This window comes from Cygnus atratus, chromosome 11 (assembly GCF_013377495.2).
Source record: "Cygnus atratus isolate AKBS03 ecotype Queensland, Australia chromosome 11, CAtr_DNAZoo_HiC_assembly, whole genome shotgun sequence".
In the NCBI taxonomy this organism is placed as follows: domain Eukaryota; kingdom Metazoa; phylum Chordata; class Aves; order Anseriformes; family Anatidae; genus Cygnus; species Cygnus atratus.
The window spans coordinates 10,153,608-10,175,955 of NC_066372.1; the positions used below are offsets into that span (position 1 = coordinate 10,153,608).

Here is a 22,348-nt window from a genome sequence, read left to right on the forward strand (position 1 = left end):
ATCTGCAGGAGGAGGGGCTGCAGGAAATACTTTGGTTCTTGGCTGTAACGGTACTTTGACAGAGATGCAGGAAATGGATTTCTGCAAGCTGCAGCACACAGCATGCAATCCCTCCCCATTAAAAGAGGTTTCGGCTCTGCTAGCCATATTCACAAAGCAGTTCAAGGTAGCTGCAGCTTCACTCCCAATTTCTACTTCTGTCAGGCCTCCAAGTGTAGGTATTGGAACAACTGAAGTCTACTCTATTTACATTCAAAAGGTCTGCTGTGTTTAAACACCTCAGGATTAGCATTAAGAACTTTGCAGTGAAGAGCATTTTCCAAAGGGCGTTAGGATTGCTGTCTCAGACCCACAGCATTATGACGACTTCATGCAAGAGCTGCTATAAAACAGGCAAGGCAGCATGACAGATAACAACTGAGTTAACATGTTCTCTTCGCTGCACTAAAGTGATTTTGAACCTTCTCCCCACCCAGCGCAAGGCAAGAATCCAAAGCTGCTGGTGAACATAACTGTCTTTTGGATTCGTGCCCAAATCCAGGAAATTCCTCACGGCTGGTTTACAGGTTTACAGAAAGCCTAAAAGCACGCCACAGAGCTGGTGATCTCCCTCACCACCAAAGGTTATGGACTCACCTCCTGTGCATCCCTTGCTGCCTTTGCATCATCCTCGTTGTAACGATTGCAGTTGTACCTGTAACGGGGACACCGATTCCACAGAGTTCAATTCAAAACTCGATGCAGTTTCTCTCGTGGCTGCCTCGCCTTCCCGCCAGGCACGCTTCTGAACTCACCAGGCAGATCCGTGGGGCTCCCAGGGGCCCAGACACACCCAGCAGAACTCGGCTTTGCAGTTCTGGTTCCGACAGACCATGTGGTTGCAGCCCCCATCCTTCTCGATGGTGACGTGGCATTTCGGGCACTCCTGTGGACAGGGCACAGAGCACGGTCAGCAGGGAAAGCAAGGCAGGCTTAGTCACAGGCTTGTTAAGCACAGCACCCCTTGAAAATCTTAGGAAATTAGAAGGGTTCCCATGGCAGTAAGAGACTGCACATCAGGTGAAATACGCGGTTTACTTTTTCCCTTTGATCATCAAGGTCCTCTTCAAAGTTAAGTCTCCAAATAATTCCAAACTCAGAGCAGCTAGACAGACCAAAAAAAGCAACAAATATCACCTTTGTTGCTATCATACATTGCTAGTGGTACACGGGATGGGTAATTTCATGACCTTCTCCAGAGTTACAGTGGTAGCAGTGATGGTTCATAATTGCCCAGGGGAAGGCATCTGGCTTTCCTCACCATCAAGTGTTTGGTCCACTGCAGCAATCAAACCTCAAAAAAGCCTAACAGTGAGCTGGTATCACGCTGCTATCAATCCGAGACACCTGCAAGTTGTAAAACGTTGTCCAAAAAGTATCCGAAAACTAGCAGCAAGAATCCATTGTGCTTCAAAGAAGCCTCTGTCAGCTAAAAAGACAATGCTCCTCCTGGGGCATTTCCACACTTCCCGTCAGGCTCCTTTTTTCCCTCTTCATGTAACACCTCACTGAAGGCTTTTCTTACAGAAGTCCATGTGGGGCTTCCTTTTCAGGTGTAAGGCTTCTGTCGAGTATATCAAAGAGCAGCACTGTACAGGGAAATCTTCGGGGAAGTTATATTTTTTTTTTTTAATAACACCAGTATCACTCTTACATCAGCAGAATATGGCCACTTTCCAAAACAACATTCATCTCATGCAGAATATAAAAAAGATGATTTCTGTAGTGTCCTACTGAGTACACAAAGCTAAAGTAGCAAAACCACACTGAGCTGCATCTACAGGTGAAGGAAGCCAGTCCAGCTCGTCTCCCGCTTGTTCCTGCCCCTCTGGCACTTTTCTCATGCTGGCTCTACCAGAGTTGAGCTGAGGAGCTCCTCGGGTTAAAACCAAGCAACAAGTACAGTTGGAGAAAACAAAACATCTAGCCTGGATCAGCCCAGCTAATCACACAACCACACCAGCATTTGTGAAGCTATACAGGACACAACCCAACACATTCATATACACACACTCCAGATGTCCCAAGTACTACCACGTAAGCTACATTTGCACGCAAGTTGGTCTGTTTATGCTGTAGGAGAGCAGAATTTGCACAGTTAGGTACTCAGAGTATAGCTGAGAGGTGCCAAAGACCATCAGGGTCTCCACCTGTCAGAGGCAACATTTCTCACTAGATGACCAGGTTACAAGGGGAAAAAAAGACAAGGGAGAAGATGCTAGCATGAAACTGAACTTGTTTTTGGCCATCGCGATTGAAGTGCTTTGAGCCACTTGTGCTCAGCAATGAATGGTTTTCCAAGAGGAGATGGTGGTAGCAGAGCTGCATGACTTCCCCCAGCCACGTGTCTCATCTGCTCAGGTGCCAACACTCGAGTGCTTCAGTGGAAGATGCAGCGATAGCCAAACAGCTGCAGCCGTCGCTCCTGCTTAGGACAGTCCCACAACTGGGGTGAGAGAAACAGCTCCCGAACAGCCTGCCTACGCACAGTGGGGCACATCCACACTGCTTGCGGGGCCGTCCTCACCCACAGCTACGCTCACTTTGGAGCACTGAAATTCTGCTCTCAGGTCTTGGAGGATGCGACCAAGCTCCTCAGTGTCTCAACATGATGGTGCTTGGAGCTCCTAGGCAGCACTGTGATGCAAACCAGAACAGACAGACCCTAACTACAGCCCTTGCAGTACACGGAACGCCACCCTGGTCATGCTTTTACACTCTGCTAAGCAAAGCGCAAGGAAGAGGTTACACAGTGAGCTGTGCAAGTTTTGAGAAAGTGAAGAAGCTGAACATTATTAAAAATTAAGGAAAAGCTATGAGAAGGATGTATGAAAGAAACAGCGAATGCTAGCAGAAAGAAAAAAAAGCAGCAACTACTCAAACCACTAATGCAATGAGTGGAGGAGATTTATAGATTAAGGAGGATATGGAAGGCAGTTCTTATTGAGAATTACGGCCATGCAACAACATAATAGCCAGCAAATCAAATTACTAAACCAGTAGATTATTCTGCACGTTATCTATCATGCCACGATGCAGAAGTGACCTCATTAACATTGTTCCACTCCGAACAATTCGGTGTTTGCTTACACGCTGCACTTTGCAACAAAAGCCCACGCAAACCTGGCCAAGGAGAACAATCCCCATTCTGTCCTAAAAGGCTGCGTGTACATAAAACCCCACAAACCTCAGCAGCTGCCCTGTGAACAGGAGGCTAGATAGAAACACCTTCCATATTTCCATGCAGGTGAAACCGATTAGTCCTTTCCGGGACTCCCAGAGGCAAGGGACACACATTAGCCTCCCTGACGTATTCACCACAATGCCTTCACCTATAACCAGCCCTAAAAGATGAATCCTCCAACACCACAGTGAGCACTTCAACAAAATCCACAGCTGAACTTAATTACACTTGGTGCAAAGTAGCACACTGTGGCACCACCTAGAATCGCTGAGCAAAGGAGGATATTTTAAACGCTTGCTCGTCTGAGAGGAAGGATGGCATTTTGACATCTCAGGGAAGGCTGTTCACAGTTCTGGCACGAAACCACGCTGGTGAGAAATGAAAGAGCAAAGTTCGCTGCTGGTGCCCAGGGAGGATCCAGGCGGCTGCCAGAATTTCCATGCATTAGAACAAATGTAGGACTTCCAGAAAGTACAGAAGGAATACATGTTCAGGCATTAAAAGCAACCTGAAAAGGAAGAGAACTGGGTTTTTGCCATTTTATCTCACTTGGAGGAGAAAAATGCCCAATAGCTTTTGTGGAAGAAAAAAAAAAATCTGCCTCAGCCGTTCAAGTCCTGTCTAGCCCAGAAGATAATGAGATGGTGACATGACAGGAGCCAGAAGTGGTAAGGCAGGGGCGTTTTTAGTATCAGATGAACAACTTTCATTAACTCCAATTTAACTTCAACAAAAAACAGTGCCTTGGGTGAAGACCAGACTGTTAACATCTTTGTTCTTCTTCCCTTAGTGCTCAAAGATGCTCCAAAACCAACATCACTGAAACTCAGGTTTAAAAAGGTTTTGTTCCCCCCCCCAACCCTTCCAAGATCCTTTCAGGCAGTCTTGAAACACCTTTGGAGTCCCAAAAAAGCACACAAATCCAAGTTTTCTGTTTTTGTTTCTTCATCCTTTGAAGGTCCACTTAATAGAAGTAACTGATTTATGTGGTTTCTTTATTGCCAAAGCCACGCGAACCAAACACCACCAGAAAGCTGCCTAGTTTATTCAAGAAAGGAACTGTTTAAGAACCAAGTTTATACAACTAACTGAGGAAAAGAAACACACAAAACCTTCAACTATTCAACCCTTTGTCTGCAAGAATACTGAGAACTAAAGCCTTGGTAAAGAACTTGCTTAGGCTTATTTTGAATTTACATTTACTTAAACTAAAAGCCATCTACTTCAGCACACCATGTAAGAGCTCTATCTTTTGAATAAGCAGAAAGAATTTAGTGTATAGGTCTCCGAAGTACAAATAACAAAAAAAATTAAAGAGGCAGCCACAAAACTCACTCAAGCCTCCTCATTTTTCATTCAGACCACGCCAAATTTGTCAAAAATGCATCACACCACTCTGGTTTTTGAACAGAAACAAATTCCAATTCAGCTAGGTTTCACTTTTCTACTCTCTCATATAACAATTGCCTCATTTTCCTTTCCTATCCTGTCTCCGAGGGCAAGCTGGAACAAACGTATCTCACATTCTCCTGTTGCAAAGGATTACCCAGACTTGAAGCGCACACGTTCCAGGAAGACTGGTATTTTTCTGTTACGCCTCCATCGCGGTGAGATGGGAAGTGTTCTTCCCTGAACTGAGACCACATGGGACAGGACTGCAGCTCAGCGTCACGCTCGGAGGACTTGAGAAAACGCTTTTCAAAAGCTAGAAATGGCAATAGAGACAGCAGGAGCAACAGGAACACAGCAGCAATTAAATGACTTGAGTTTTCTTCCCCACCTTAAAATGGGGTTTTGCATCTGATGGGATCTGATCCGATTCCCTTCTTGGTTCTTCAAAATGAATAAATTTGATGCAGAATTTGGCCTCTGACTTGTACTCACTGAAGCGAGCAGCTGTGAAGAAGGTTCAAGACATCCCTCCCCAAACACAACTACCCTGCTTTCCTTGTAGAAATAGTAAGGAGACAGACAGCAAGGGCAGACATACGCACACCCAAACTGTGCAACTCTTGCCCCAGTGTCTTGCTACGGCAGGAAGGGATTTTTCCCGAGCTCTACAAATACTTGGCTCCTCTGTGACCGCAGGCTGTAAAGCTCCAACCATGCATCTTCCACCAGCCAGCCCCGCTCACACTTCATCGCAGAAGCACACAACTCCCATCTTCGCTGCCCTCGAGAAGGTAGAGATCATTATGAAGGGGGAGGGTTACGTTTCCTGTCAGCTTTCCCCCGAATTCAATCTAGCATCAGTTCGGAGAGAGGAGAATTGTGATATTGTCCTTTAGTTATTTCAATCGATACGGACACCACAGGGCTCCATGACAGTTGGCTTGCTCAGATGTCTGGTGTAATTACCCTGCCTTTTTTTTCCCCTCTCTCCTGGTGCTACTGCACAGTCTGGGCTCCAACGTATTTTCTTGCTGCAGGAGCATCTCTTACGATTTTAGAGGAAGTAGCTTAGACAGGGATGTGCAAGGACAACAGCCCTTCTGCTGCTGACACCAGGCACTAACAGATAAGCTGGGCTGATGCCCGCATGGCTTGGCCACACTTGTTTCCCCTCCTCACCCTCCTCTGGATGGGTGTTTCCCAGAAAAAAAAAAAACAGAACTTCTTGCTCCTGCCATTTAAACTTAATTCTGATAGTCTGAGATATGCTTTAAATACCCCTAGCATGGCTCCTTGTTGACAGTCTAGATCCCAGTTAAAAAAAGGATGACCATCTTTACAATACTCTTTGGGCAAGCAAGCTGCAGATACCTGTCCAAAAAATAAAAGCAGACAAGCAACTTCCTATTTCCAGCAGCCAGTCTTAGTGGCACATTACTCATGTTTCATTTACAGAACACACACAAGTGTGTATATATATATATATATATATATATATTTTTTTTTTTTTAAGATGAGCACAGAACCCAGTAAGCTTAACTTGACATTGTAACAACACCCCGCAAGCACGAGGCTCTCCAGGAAGGCAGGCAAAACTGTTCTGCACCCAAAGCAGGAGAGCTCAGACCTTGGCCTTTTGCAGCACATGCCAAGGTAGAGACACCTAGGGACAAGGTAGGAGACGGAGAGCCCTAAGGCCGGCGACAGTGTCACCCCTGAGGGGCAGCAGCAGCTCCTCCTCTAGCTCCCGAGGGCTCCATCAGAAGCAAGATAGGGCTGTCAAACAGGAAAACGGGGCTGTGCTATTGTGATATTCCAAGTATTTGGTTCCCAAGGCTAAAATAGCTGCTTTACACGTGCTCGCACTCAACCCTTTCCAAGCTATTTGGTTCTTCTTCCTCAGGTTTAATTTAGGCAATATCTGAAGAGCAAGCAAACTGAATAAACTTGGTTCGGTTCTCAACCCACGATCCATCTCTGAACATGTTCACCCCAGAAACCGCCAAGTTCACTTTCCTGAGCAGTGCTCAGCCCCCAAGCGGGGACCACAGAAGCCTCAGCCCATGAAACAAAAAAGCACCAAGACTGCACAATTCCAGCACGACTTTAACCGTGCGTTTCAGCAATGGGTGTTTCTGCTCTCACCATAATGCGACATTCCAGTTCAATGAAAAACACACAGCCAGCCCCAGAAAGCAGCAGTGCTGCCGCAAACAATGCCATTAACCAGTTACACAACGGGGCTAAGAAAACAAAGCAGCCATTTCCTCACACCCTCCCCACCTTCTCCACCCTGCCGGCAGAAGTGAGACCTGGGTCTGCTCCTAGCCCCAGCCTCCCGATGACATCTGCTTCTCTTGTTTCCTCGCCACCACCCCACCGCTGTTTTTATTCCCAACAAATGCAGACCTGCTGGAGTTTCACATGAAGTTGGGCTCGCTGGAACGAAGACATTTACATAATAAAATCTTAACAGCTGTTCTGCCAGTCTCTATCTGGAATGCTGCCCAGCGGAAATGAACAACTCTTCAAGAGACCAGCCCAGGGGATTTAAAGGCAGATGTAAATTATCACAGCCGTATCAAGCCACGGGTGGTGTTAACATGTTTCACACACTTGGAGCGAGGCACTGACTTGCTCAAGGAACCCATCAGTGCCAGACAGGAGCCCAAAGACTTAAAACTTGAGCTTGCTTTGGGTCTCCAGTCGACTTTGTTACATGAACAAACTCTGCCTAACCTGAAGAATGTCCCCTGATCCGAGGCAGTAACACCTATTTGAACTTCAAACAAGTGTATTTCAGTGAGCTGAGGATTTTAATGCCTGCTTTAATGACAACAGCAGAAAAAAAGAATCCTAGTACTGACAAATTAGGTTGCTATTCTTCTCTTCATCTGATAGCGTACATAAAGCACAAGGAAAACACCCTCACCTTTGTGTTTGCTGCAATCCAATTAGAAGTTTCACTGTCATCATCACACTTCTTAATCCACTTCTTTAACCACTGTTAGAAAAATGCAGAAAGAGTTACATTAAAGCAGAGGAACTGTAAAGGGTCCCAAGACAGCTGCTTACATTAAGGTGACAGCAAAGAACACAGAGCTCAATGCCACCACACTGAAGTACAACTTCACAAAGCTTCCTAGAGCAGATACAAATCCTTTGACTTGCTTACTAGATACATACCAGAAGAGAAGATAGGATCAGAAGTCTAAGCAATTATTACTATTCCAAAATCCTACCTTTTGGAAATTATCTTTTAGTAAATTGGGATGGGGAAACAGCACAGGTGGTGCTAGAAAGCAGTGCAAGCAGCCACTAATTTAGTTGCAGACACTTCCTGCAGCACCAACCTGATGCAGTGAGCAGGACCACTGCACTAACACTTCAGCAACGAGTTTACAGCTCCTAAAGTTCAACCAGCTAAAGCTTCAAGTGGGACTCGATATTATAGATATTTTAAAAATGATCTGCCAAAACCACAGTCAGACCCTCTGTGCTGGCTATCTTTACACCAAGCCATGTCATATTTTTCCCTTGCCATCCACCTTAATCTTTTTTTTCCCTTCTTAACCTTGGAGGGAACATGGCTTTACCAAGTGAATGCAATTTACAAAAACAAAGGACTGCTTACATCTGCTAGATAACAAACTGACCACTACTGTTCCAGAAAGACCAGCCAAACCATGCTACACCTCTGGTGAGGCTTCCTTTTCCCCTCCCCAGTGAAGTTTTTATGCATTTGTCACTAAGAACACAGACCACCCTGTCCTCGAGGCATGAAACATCTGTGTGAGCTCTGCACAGGGCCACAGGAATCCTAGGTTTAACTGCAGCTTCTGGCAGCCCCGTGAAAAGTAACAGCCCAGTTCCAGAGTTCACTGCATGGCAGCAGGTCCCTGAACCAGGACCAAATTCCTTCAGTACTACAAACCGCAACCCTGCAGAAGCATGAACGGAAATGCTGAGTGTAGGAATGCTCTTTGTAAAGTGAGGCATTCACTTCTGAAGCCACCCACTTCTCCTCCAGGGTCTCTGTTGTACAGCCGCCTCCTCTGGGTGTTCCCCCATGTGGCTGAGGAATTGTTCTATCAAAAAGAAACTTTCAGGCATCCTAAAGAAATCCAGAAGGACTTCTCTAATTCTTCTCATGAAGTGATCTCAGCAGGTGAACTAATATGCTTCTTGATGTGAACAGCTGCAAAGCTTGCGCTTCATTTCTGCATGTCTTACACATAACTTGACTTTAATTGTTTCAAAGTCACACATTTGGAAAATTGCTCTGAGACGCTCACCTTGCATTTAACAGGATCATGCCAGTTTTCACCGCAGTTAAAGCTGAAAGGGAAAGAAAGGGAAAATAAGCTAATTAGGTAGCCAGCTATACTTTTATTTAACTTGGTTAACACCATGGGTATCTTCTGGGTCATTCTGTTGAAAGACCATGGACAATCTCAAGGAAAAATTACACACGTCAAACACCTCAAATCCCACAGCCTCACTGGAATATATATCACATTCGTGAATCTCAGTGCTAATGTTAGATGCTTAGATGCAACAGGGATTTATTTTCCATCAAGCACCTCGGGCAGCTTTGCAAAATAAATCAGATATCTTAAAAAAAACTAACAAAAGGACCTCACCTGGACAAGATACTTGACTTAACTAATTATTATAAAAATATATGCTGCAGGCAAACTTGCTATTGAAAGTTAATGGACAAATGCAATTTAGTACAGTATACACCTAAAAATCACTGGGATTCTCTGCTTGCAACCAAGAACCTCACCTAACTCAAAATCACTCAGCTGAAGGCCATCTCTCAGTGAAAGCCAGATGTGGGGCCTGGTCAAAAGAGCCTTGAGACACCAACTGCAACAACTACACACCAGCTGGGCCTAATCCTGGCTTGCCATTTGAAGCCCACCCCATGCCCACCTCCTCCCCATGCTTTTCTCACCACATTTAAACCCCATCTCAATATAAAGACTTCTAGATTACATACTAAAACACTTTGAACACAAAAAGCAACATTAACTTCTTTTACTTGTTTGTTCTTACCAAAACTGACGTCCACATTTGCAGCGAACAGGTTTAGCATCAGGATATTGGACTTTAACAACATGGTGGCAGTCTGGGGCAGGACACCATTTTAACAGTCGATTACACTACAAAACAAAGCCAAAAAAACATAATAGAAAAAGGATGCTGCACAAGAAACTTACCCATTTGCCCTTCAGCCCTTTTTCATCCTTTCAACTCTGAGCTTCAATTGCACTTCCTCCTGCCTTACTGTAAGTCTCCTCAGCCAAGGCATTTGCTCTCTTACTAGCGAAAGAAAGCAGGAATACAACCATCAACATTTCACTGCCAAATGGAGTCCTTTATGAAAGAGGAGGAGCAGCACCACCTCTCCTGCTGACCTCAGAGTTCACTCAAAGAACACATTTGAGTAATTTGAAGTTATGGAGCTTTCCACCAACATAGCGTATTTAAACTTGTCTGCAACTACTCACTTCTGTTCCACTGCTCCCACAGCCTTTTTGAAAGTTAAAAAGCTCACAACTCTGCACAGTACCTAGCTCTTACTACCGCTGCATCACTTCAAACAAGGAGTGGAAGCTTAATCGAAGTAACAACTTGCATACCAGGCTCTGCAACAAACGCGAACACATGCGAGTAGAAAAAGGGGACAGAGGAAAGTCTTCCAAAACACCTTTCTCTAAGATAATTCTGATTTTGGAGGTGTAAAACTATTAGAATTTTGCTAAAAGCAATTTTACAGCTTGACTTCAAATGGCAAACATTAAAGGCACTTTCTTGTTTATAATGCTGTTTCCTGGTTTTCAGTCTGAAGCATCTCAGATAACATTCAAGAACCATAAACATGAAGTGCTCCTCAGAACTTATACATTGAACAACTGTTGCAATTGCAATTTACAACAGCTGGCTATACCTCTAGGTAACCTCACCATGGCTTTTGTCCTATAGATCTTTACTCTTTTCCTACAACTGTATCTGTAGCTAACTGGGCTAAAAAACAGCCCCCGCAAAGCCTGTAATTTGTAGTTACATTTGATTAGAGACTAGGCAGAAGAAATCCTATTCTACAGCTATAAACTAGCCTCCCTTCTCTGGTTTAGTACACATGCAAGACAAAAGACACCCTGGAAGCCATTACAAATTTCAAAGGAAAACTCACCTCTACAAAACTATTGGTTATTAAATGCTGGTACTTTAATTTAACCTTGGAATCTGTGATCAGACGCCTGCAGAAATAGAAAAAAAAATATTGTAATAAACTCAACTTTTTTCCCCACACACATAGCCAGTACACACAGACATAAATGATTTTGATTCTTCCCCCTATGCTTGCAAGCGCTTCTTTTGCGCTTACCTTTTCTCTATTATATTATGAAATCTACAGACACTGTATTCAACTTGTAATACTAATTTCAGAATCAGACAAAGCTCATGAAGTTTAAGGGAACTAACCTCTCAGTGTGAGGATGTTTGCTTTAAAAAAGTCACTTTCTTGGAGAGTCCAATAACCAGAGCAGTTTCATTAACTCGTTCAGATTAAATGTGCATTTTGTGTCAAACTCCTTTAAAAAGCTTCAGAACAGCTGTGTTAACTTTGGTAGACCTTATGTTAGCTGGGTGTCAACAGAATGCAACAATTTCAGTTTGAAAGTCAATGTGGTTTTAATCTACTATATTCATCACAAAAAAGGCAAAGCTGATTTAAATCCGACAGCACAGAGTGATAGTGTCCACAGCATCGACTTCACTTCTGAATTAAGTCAGCTCAGAGCAGAAGACAACCAGACAGGAATCCTTTAAAAGCATGGTGACCGCTTTTCTCCTTGACACAACGATCCAGCTGGCATTTGCAGACTGTCCACACTAGATTCGTTATAAATAATTTAATTATGTACTGCTGAAGACCGTCATATACGTCTTTTGGTTATTAAAGAAACAACTTCTGCATTTATAAAGCTTCACAACAAAGCTGGACTAGTACGCACATTGTGGTATTTCTGTTTTAAATCAAACTGTAGTACAGCCTGATACAGCCATACCACATATAAATATTCTAATTAACACACTACCCATTTCAGGGTGCAGCCAGAATCAAGCATGCTCCTGCATGTTATCACGCAGTGCACGTGACTATGCGATGTTGCATAAATCCTAGCCCTTAGCAGTCTGGGGAGCTCCTCACCAAATGACATGCTGGTTATTACATAAACACAGCACGTGACAGCCAAATTCCCAGTGCTAAAATAAAATAAATCGACTGACAAAGCAGCTCATCAGGCCCTTGTCCGTGACGAGCCTGCAATTTCAGAGTGAAGCTAACCAAAAAAGGAAAATAAAAATAAATTTGTAAAATGAATTATAAATCTCACTTTACTCTATGCCTAACCTTCTAGATACATAGAAGTAGAGTAAATTCCTTAAGTGGCATTTAATGTATATACGAGATGAAACCCATCCCAGTGCCCAGCCTTTGGTGCTCATTCTTCTATGAGCCAAGCTATGGAAGAAATGGCCTCACTGAAGCTGCCAGGCTGAAAAAGCAAACTGCTAAAAAGCAAACTGCTTGCAAACAAAAGTTATCCCTGGCTCTCTTCCGGCAACAAGGTTCAGGAAAGAGTACTACACACTGGCATGTCTTCAGAACAATTTCAGATCCATCCAAAGACATCAGCTATCCTCTATAAGGCCATCAGTTTGACACTTTTGTTCCATTTTCACAATGCAAACTCCTCAAAGACACAAAATCAGTGAATTTGCAAGCCCTGCATCAGGTGAGAATTCAAACACCTTCCCACAGGAATTACTCCAAGACCCTACTGCATTCTGAAGTGACACAGCAGCAATGTTTTTTGCAATTATGCAAAGGAAGATTAAAATCGAGAAGATGCTCCATATGACTTCCATAAGAAAACCCAAAATTCACCCATTTCCCCTGCGTGGGTTGATTCTTAAAGGTTAGTACCGGCCTGCTGCCATCCACCAGCAGCCGCCGCCAGGTAAGCCTGCCTCGCTTCTTAATGAAATCAAGAACTTTGCACGTAGGATAAAGCAATTACCAGCAGCATTAGTGAGAGTGAACAAGGGATGGGAACAGACTACCTTCAGCCAATCTGAAGGTCTCAAAAGAGCCAAAGGGTCTTTGGAGCCTTCCTGCTTAAGGTCAGCAGGAAGAGCAGCAGCAGGAGAGCTAGCAATCTACTAGCTGAAGACTCACAAATCAAGGAAATTCGTCTGAATTGCTCAATTTGGACTTGTACGGAGAGAATGCAACTTGGAGATGTACTGCCTTGTTGAGGGAAAGTACCGAGAAGGGAGTAAGTGAATAGCTTGGCCTATCTACTCTGATTTGATGGATAAGGAAACTTTAATGTCTCTCCGCACTGCACATTACTCTTAGGCTTCTATAGCTTGGAAACCTAGAGCTGGAGACTTCGTAAAAAGAACAAGACTTAAAAAGAGAAAAACTAAGCACATGGGAGGGGGTGCAGATTCCAGATGGTATTACTTACATCTTTGTTCCTGCCATTTTGTAAAATAGCTGCAGATCACCATTGTTGCTTTTCAGGCAAAAGTACTAGCATTCACAGAAAACGCACCTTCCCTCCCCCCAGAAATTGCAGGTGTCCCCCATAAGAGGAGAGAAAGGAGGGTTTTCACCTCTGTGTTTAACATTTCACTTAAACAAGGAGAACTTGCTTGTTTTACTGCCCAAAGTCCCAGCTATCTTTGCCAGTTCTAGGTGGGGCACAGCACATGCTTCCATCTTCCCCTTCCTCCCCCTTCTAATGCTGCCACCACAGCCTCCACTGACCTGAAGACCCCCAGCTAGCCTATATGAAGGGACCCCCAAGCACATCTCATTCACTGAGAGCTGCGATCAGGAACACCCTCGAGCGATTTCCTGCTGAGAGCGTGTGACACCACAAGTCGAGCTCAGACTCCAGTAAACAAAAATCTCCATCAAGTCACTCAAGAGATGCCAACTTCGGTTCGGTTTCCACCCACTGAACTCCACAAACCACCCCTCAACGGAGCACGAGGATATTTCAGCTACTTCCACTTCTCTTCAGCCTACACTTTATGACTAACAGAGCCACTGGCGCAGAGGGATATGGGAAATCACTCATCTGAAAGCAACTGATAGAAAAAACAGCAAATTAATATCAATGAGTGAGTCAGACTTCAGGAAGGAAGGAATAAGGTAAGAGAACGAGCTTCTATTTAGATGCTTTTTAGCATGAAGAATCAAAATGAACTTAATCAAGGTTCAGCATTATGAAGGATATTACTCACGCAGTAACATCACACAGCATAAAAGGGGAGGAAGCTTGTGGAATTCACTGCTTCGCCTTGTGCAAGCAGCCATCCTTCAGCAAGACAACTTAATAAGCTAAGTGACACAGGTTGACATACCAGTTTAATCAGATCTTGCATTTGAGGGTCAACTGCTCTCTATCAGAGGGCATAAAACATCCCCTACCTCAGACTGTACACAGGACTGACTTCCTCTGACTCACAGAGTAACTACAGCTATAGGACCTGGTGAACCAGTGGGTTGACCTAGCTAGGAAGTCAAATTCCTACATAAATCAAAGGAAACAAAATGCACAAAGCTGTTAAACAGGGTTTGGAAAGACTGCCTGATGTTTATTATGCTGTCTCGATGACCCAACTGGTCAAGGAGTCTTTCCTCCAAGTACTGGGGCACAGGTTTTTCAGACCTAAACAGGAAGTTACGAAACATACCAGAATCAAAATAGACACTTCAGCGCCAACCTCCCTAGTGCCTTAAGCTTCTACCCAGCTTTTTATAAGCCAGTACATATTTGAATAGCACATGAATAACAAAATGGAAAAAAGAGAAGAAAGCCAAGAGGTAGCAACTCATCATACTTACATAACTGTATTGTCATCAACTAAGATATCACAGCCATGAGCAGGGCATGAAATGGTCTGAAAAAACAAAAAGGTCATAAAAGGAACAGTGTTTATCTTTTTTTTTTTTTTTTGCATCACAAAGAATTCCAAGGCAACAGACTTCACTCCAACCCACAGCAAAAATAGTAGATGGACTTTATCATCACATCCCAATGTGCCACCCTGCACAGCACGATTTCTCCCATCCAGAGCAAAGATTTACAAACTAAGCTTCCCTTCAGCTTCACTCATGGCAAAGACTACAGCCCCCAAAGTTTTTTAGAGGTTTGTAGTTTTAATTGTTGCTCTTTTGTTTTTTTCCAAACTTTAGTGAGGGATTCTTCCTTCCCCCTCCTCTCCAGTACACAGAATGTTGAGAAGTCATGAGGTGTACGAGTCGACGTATTACCTGTCCCATGCCTTCCTCCATTATTTTGGTAGTTAAATATTCACTCCAGCACTGCATACAGAACTTGTGTCCACACTCTAGGCCAGTAAAGTACTGCAATGACAAAGAACACAGACATCGGGGCATTTTATCATGTATTCCAGCCTTCTCGATGCTGTGCAGATTATTGCATCCCTCACCCCCTGTACCAAACCTGAGCCTCTAGTATTTATTTTCCACCACCACCATCATGGAGCATCGCTAACAGCTCTAGACACGCTTTCAAAGCCAGACCTCAATCCCCAGCCCTAGCAGCAAGGAAAGGTGTGGCTGATGTTTCTATCCTGCCTGCCCGTTCACACTGATCCTCATCTTAGGAGCATGAAACGGCTCTCCCCTTGTTTTACGCTGGGAATTTAATAAAATAAACGTAACACCACCAAACAGGTCAGTTATATGATGAGTCGTGCCTCCTGTTTGTCCACTTGGCTTGCTGCAGCACATGGGTGCTGCCCCTAATTCCCAGAACAAACCTACTTGCTACGCGCAGGCACTAATTCACCTCCCTCCTGTACAGGAAACAAGAAGTGATCAGCGAGCATTAAACAACAGAAATAAAAACGCGCCTACTTATGGTTTTAATGCGCACACAAAGTTTGCCAACTTGCTTGGTAAGCTTCCCTCTGAAACCCAGATGCTCATCTGATGAGGACACTAAAAGATCCTAATTGGCAGGTGTAAATTACTAAATAAAATTCTCTGATAAGCAGCTGCAGACAGAAACAAGGACAGCTTCACCTGTGAATGCATCATCTACACGGAGTGTGTCAAGATACCATCTGGGACTGAGCGGTTACACAAGGGGTGGAGAAGCACACGGTGCTCAGCAAGCACTGAAACTAAGTCACTTTTCTAAGGTCATCTTAAAAGTTATTTTACACTGAGAGCCAGGGGCAGGGACAAGCTGTATTTGAAACTGTGCCCTCATAGTGCTATGCAGGTGACGGCCGAGCTTTTCAAACTCACTTGCAGATAAAACAAGAGCTCCACCCCAAGATGCCATCATCTTGGATGCACCCCCGTAAATGAAGGAAAGCTGTTTGCAGAACAGCCCAAACCAGCAGCAGGATGCTATTCATCACGAAAAGGAGAAGTCCATTTTGAAAAAGCATTCTCCCTAAACAGCTTCCTTGTCCATGCAAAACTCAAGATGACACTCATCACTCACATTGCCCATTTTGCCCATCCAACACCAGCTTACGCTCGTCTTCCACTGCTACCACGCTGGGACTGCACAGCACTCCTCAGCACCTTCTTCCCACGGCCTTGCTTTTCTCTGATTCACGCTTGGCTGGCGCCCCTACCATCAGCAGAGGCGCAGGTTTGGACCTGAGGCTTGGAAATGGGCTGCAGGACTCTGTGTGCCAGCCCCACGGCCCTGCCAGAGAGCACATACCGGCAGCAGGAGGATAGTGACAGCTGGCCTGAGCGGTCAGCAAGGAGCTGAGAGCACCTGGCCATGTTTTGGGTGGAAATAGAGACAGGCACCCGGCCCCTGTGCAGATCAGAGTTGTGTGTTGTGTCAGGGAGACTGGCCACAGGTAGCTACGTGGCCAAGGTAACTAACTCCTCAAGGCTGGAAAAGAAATTTGCTGCCAGTTTTTGAATGGGCTAACACGGCATCTGATGCTCTCCACAGATGCTGCAGCGACCAAATGACGTCCCCTAGAGGTGCAGGGTTACAGCTGAAAAGTCTCATGGTTTCTGCGACTTTTTGAGCTATTAACAGCACATAACCAGCCTAAAGTCATCAGTTTTGCCTCAAATTAAGGCTTCTCCACATGGACAGAAAGCAGGGACAAAGGGATCACCCCTTAGCAAACCTAAATGCTCCTGCAGCAAGCACGCAAGGGGAGTGCGGCAAAAACACAGGCAGTGAAAAGATGTGCTACGCGCCCGCATAAAAGGCAACCACCACACCTCCTCCCAAGCTGCAAAGAACTCAGAGCACCTTTTTACTCATTTCTTTACTTTGAGGGAGTTCCCAATTATTTTTGGCCAAGTTGACAGCAGATGTCAAAGTGGCAAGCAAAAAAGACCAACAGGAAAGGAGTGAAAGGGGTAACAGCGCGTTCTTCACAGCACATTATCTCAGGACAGCTCTGCTGTCACCCCACCTATACTCATCACCTACATTTCTTGGGATGCCAGGCACGAGCACGCTGTCATAGCAGCACCAAGCCCACCAAAGAAGGGACCAGCTGCTGCAGGATGCGCTTACCGTGACAGCTTCACTCGGGCTTTCTTTAGGTCCGTAAGGATGGCAGCACTGCCTTACGTTAGCTGTGTGTGCTCAGAACGGTTTCACAACAGCGTGATGTCTCCCAAACACCCCCAGCCTGGCAGCTTTCCTCTCAAATTGGATCTGAAGGATGAGATGCAAGAGAGGAGGTGGCCAAAGCCACCACCCTCTCAATTCCCAGCTTCACCAAGAAGGATTTTGTCTGCACTAACTACTGGGACTTGACATCGGCTCACGGAGACTCAGGTATTGAATATAACTTATCCTAGAATTTATAATTGACATTGACTAAAACCACTTCCAAACAGACTTCAAAGCAGATGGTTTACAGTCACCTTAGACACAGAGACACCACAGCCCCTTACAGAAGCAGCCGTGAGCATCAATTTCCCTGTACTTCCACCTCCTGGATACAGCAAAGAGACAGAGAGGTTCCCCTCGGTTGTCTCTCGTTAATCAACACTAACAATTCAGAGAAACCCCTGCTCCCTTGCAACACCTCACTGCTCCAGTTAGGGAAGTGCTCTTCTAATAACTGGGCCACTGCTATTTTTACGATCTACTCGAACTACAAAAGCAAGAATCAGCGTGCTTTGTGCAGTTCTTTCCAGCAGCAAGAAAGACGCTTCCCAGGCAGCGTAAGTGTGTCAGGTGTGAGTGCTGGGCACACTGCTCCCATCCAGCACAGCAATTACACTGAAAAGAAGGTAAATAATACGTATTAAATGACACAAAACCTGTACTTGAAATCTCCAAAAGGACCTTTTCTGGAGTTGGACGTTAAGACAACTGAAGAGGTCTCCCCCTGTTTTGCCCCTCAGTCCTTCTCCTGTTTTCATCAAAAATGCTGCAGATTGTAAGTCATTTCCTCACCATCTAACATGGAGAAGTCTGTAGTGATTACACAGCAGGGTTGCAGCATAAGGTAGAGGGATAGACAGATTTCTCAAATGCGTCTTTCTTTTTAAAAGCACTTCTTTATACAAAGCAAGCAACGATTCTGCTTTGCAGATGCTCTCTAAAAAGGAAGTTGTAAGCATGTACAAGGCTTAAAAGGAGATGCATAAAGGCTTGTGGTTACTGGCCCAAGAGCAACAGTGATCTTAACACTGAGCATCTCAGCTGCCTCAAACTGGGCTTTGCTTCGCTCTGCCTGCTCCAGAGCAAGGAAAAGGCTGGCAAGCGAGGTCATGGAAGCAAGAGCCCTTCATTCATGGCTACTCATAAAACCCGAAGCTCATAATGGTTTCCATTATTGCTGAAAAGCAAGCTCATAAACACACCCAGAGCAAGAGTGGAAGTCTTATGTATGGGCTGCTTTTCTCTTAAAGGTCAGGCAGATGTCACGGTGTTTTGGAGGATCAGAACAGCTCCACCAGGAACAGTAAGTTCCAATAAAAGAATTCCTCACCTATGTCAGCACCCTGCCTTTTGGCAAAGCCATTGTTGGACTCCCATGACAGAGCTTTTCCACTAATCTCCTTTTCTTCCCGGATCGCCCATCACTGTGTTCTGCCCCAGGAAGGTCAACAGCAAGCTGCTTGCCTGAGCAAAACAGGGTAAAAACCTGGACCTCTCATCAGCACTTACGCCAAACTTAGTGTTTGTGAACAGCTACCAAAAAGCAGCACTATCACCCATCTTAACACAAACCAGAAGTCTGAATGAGAGCCCCAACAAGCCCTTCTACCCTAATCTTCTTCCAGTAACTAGGTATCGTGGGAGCACAATAAATAATACCCATTATTTCCTCTGAAGAGCACGACTTTTATTCCTAGTCCCACCTAGTTTTATTCTGAACTTTCTAGCTTGACTGTATTGCATCATGATTTACTATTATAAGCTGTTTCCTGCCCTGCCATTCTATTTAAGTAAATCGCTCTGCCTGTCATGCTTTCTACTTTTTTTCGCCTGCCATTTATTTGCACGTCTCAATTGGTATCTGACCTTTGAATCCACCACTTGCTTTTTTCTGAGTAACTTTACTACACTGCTGCGCAGAACCCAGCATCCTCAAAGGTTTTTGCAGAAAGGATAGTCCTTTCGCTTGAAATACAATGCCACTTCAGGAAAACTAATATTGTTTGAGGTTTGCTTAAAAAAAAGTTTGTCAAACCACAGAGTAAAAATTAAAGAGAGTACAAAAAGCATTACCGAGTTCTTTGGTCCCTGCTGTGTTACTCAGATCAACTGCAGCACACAAGACACTTTATTGTATTAAGAAACCATCTTGAACAGTTTTCTATGTCTATACTACAGATAAGAAGATTCCATCAAAAAATGAAACCTCAGTTTCTTTTCAAAGGCTTTTCTAAAGCGCTGTTGGAGAAGTCCTTACAAAAGTGCTCAAAATGTTGAGTTTCAGACGGCAAAACTGGGGGAGTTACCCATCAGAAACTGCTTTGGATGCCACATACTCACCGAGTTTGGGTAGTTCAGATAGCAGATCTGACAAGGCATATCCTGGGCTGATGACCTTGTGTTCATCTGGCGCGTTCGAGACTTTTTACTGGGATTAATTACATGACACTCTGCAAAGAGCTTCTCCAAGTTGCCATCGAAGTACCTGCATGACACACAGAAGAAAATGAAAATGTAACTCCCTTCCCTTTAAGCCACTTTTCAATTTCCATTTAGCAGTTAAACGTACAAGGTTGATTTTAATACTTCAAAGAAAAAACCACCACACACATCAACTTCTTTTAACAAGCTCTTCACCAACATCACAACACTTCCCTGGCCACAGAGGTGTCTATTAGACAAATCCAGAATTGTCAGAGGTTTGGGCTTGAATTGCATATTCCTGAAAATTCAGGTACCTTCAATTCCTCAAGTAATTCATAATTCTCAAATAGATTGCTTTGCATTAAAGCTCCAAGACAGACAACTGGCACGAGAACATCTGACTTCACAGTCCAGGCCTCACAGCACCTTCCTAAGGCACAGGTTTCTCAGGTTCAGTTCTCTTTTCAGCTCCAACCTTCCATTTCTTGCTAACATTCTAATCACAAAATCATTAAGGATTGCAGAAAACAGTAATCGGTCATCACGCAGGAATTAACAGGTCCCTAGCTCCTCTACTTTGTGTTTTCCTCAGTGTGCTCATTTATGTGAAGTGTCTCAGAGAGGTCCTAACTCTGGTTTCAGCACTTCTCTCTCCGGGAAGCAACGCATCAGCAGGATCAGACGCTTGGTTCAGCCGATCGAGCACTTACACATGTTCACTGATGTCCAGTCAAGGCAACTGCAGGAGTGCATTTCACATGCTCCAAGCATCTCCAGAGTTTGGGAACAACGGCTGCTGGGCAGGCATCTATGAGATCAGGCCCTTCACCCATCTCCAGGTAGAGCAGGCTGCAGCTGCACACTGAACGCCTTGCCTACATCCGTGCCTGCAAAGAGAACGCACGGCCCTCCTCTCCGGCTAAAACCCTAGCCATTTTGGGCTAAAACCCTAGCCACTGAAGTATCGGCTGCCTCCAGCCAATTCAGAGATGTGTTAACCAGATCCTAAGAAAATACAATTCCAGGTTTGCAGTGGTTCCAAAGGTCAGGGAAGGGAGGACATCAAATTGGTTGGAGGGGGGGGGGAGATGAAAGACTACTTGCTATTTCCTACTCCTCCCTTAAGGAAAAAAAGCACTGCTTTGGTTTAGTGTCTTACAGAAAGCTCTTCAGCTTGGTGCAGGGCCAGACTGGAAAGAGCCACAAGCAGGCAAGTCGGCCTCTTCCCAATACCAAGACACCACACCACGCCTTCCTGCAGCAGTTGCACAGAACTAATCAAATCTGACAATTAACCAGCTAACCTTGCCTGCATGAACACCCCCCTTTCAATGTCAGTAAACAAGTCGTTCCCCTCCCTTCCTCCATCATCAAGTTAAATCCAAATAAAGTGGCACCTACCTAAGGGAAAAAAACAACAAAAACCAAGAGAACACACATTTGATCATAGCAGTCACATTTAAGAGCAGCAAATTTAGTCCCAGCAACCGTCCCTATAGCAAAGCACACAGGCAAGACTGAAGTTAAAGGTTCTTTACAAGGCATATTTTAAACTCCTCACAGACCAGGCAAAAAAAAGTCTGCTGTCCACCAACAGATGGAAGACAACCAAGTCTTTCTGCCAGGGTGAGAATTTACCAGGTGGCTCTCAAAGATCTGGGACTAGGCACACATACATCATCTAACCAAACGGCCTCTTGCTAGAGGGGTCTTATCCTGTAGTATTCCCAGAAAGTCCCAGATCTGCAGCAGCTCTCGTACAGCTCTATCTACCAACAAGATCTGATTTAAAGGGTTAATTCTTTCTTAGAGGGAAAACCTATTTCTGAAGAGTTAAGAAAAGGTCTCCTGTCTCCCATCAGTGAATGCTCAGCTACTGCCACTCCAATCCTATGATTCCAATCCCATTGCAAACAAACACGGTATTTTGGCATTCCTGCCAAACCACCTGATTGCAATGGCTCTAAAATCATGAAAGCAACAGGGCAACGTGCCACGCAAAAATGGTTCACGGCTGTTTTATAAGCGTCTTGATGCAGTTCACATACTTTACACCTGAATTTTCAAGGCACTGAATTTTGAACGTATTGTATTGGCGTTGTCTGGAATTGCAGCATGCACGAGGGCTTTGCTGCTGCTCTTCAATGTTAGCTCAGGGATTTGGTTTACCAAAGGTATTTTGCTAAAGTTTTCTAGATAAAAGTAACCCTGAAGGCAAGCAAGTGAATTCAGTGCAGTCCCATTATACACCATATTTATAATGGATAATTATTAACCCTACAAAAAGTTTCCATCATTGAAACTGTTTTTACCTGCAGGGTGATCAGCATAGGACATCCTCTGTCCAAAAAGAGCAGACGGGCAGTGGGGTGGGATGTTTGCAAAGAAAAGAGTTTTGAAGACAAATCTTACAACGCAACCACAAGACTGGCACTGGTGGTCAGCTCAACGCTTATGGAAATAGTGGCGATGTTTGTAACAGTGAGCTGGTTTTTAAGCGCATAACCACATCAGGAATGCTCTAGCACTTTCATCTTTTTAGCTGCATTCTTATAAGGTCTCTGAAAAAGCTACTTTG

The 22,348-nt window shown here is 44.5% G+C and overlaps 1 protein-coding gene across 1 annotated transcript in view; it reads right to left on the bottom strand.

Annotated features, from left to right (window-relative positions):
* Positions 1–22,348, bottom strand: part of ARIH1 (ariadne RBR E3 ubiquitin protein ligase 1) — a 55,794-nt gene that overhangs the window by 6,055 nt on the left and 27,391 nt on the right. Inside the window, exons 3-11 of the mRNA XM_035566760.2 lie at positions 19,687–19,831; positions 14,985–15,077; positions 14,556–14,611; positions 10,818–10,884; positions 9,677–9,783; positions 8,911–8,953; positions 7,548–7,619; positions 795–925; positions 637–694 (exon numbers count right to left, since the gene is read on the bottom strand). Coding sequence (XP_035422653.1) covers positions 637–694; positions 795–925; positions 7,548–7,619; positions 8,911–8,953; positions 9,677–9,783; positions 10,818–10,884; positions 14,556–14,611; positions 14,985–15,077; positions 19,687–19,831 — 772 coding nt within the window. The remainder of the gene's footprint in view (positions 1–636; positions 695–794; positions 926–7,547; positions 7,620–8,910; positions 8,954–9,676; positions 9,784–10,817; positions 10,885–14,555; positions 14,612–14,984; positions 15,078–19,686; positions 19,832–22,348) is intronic.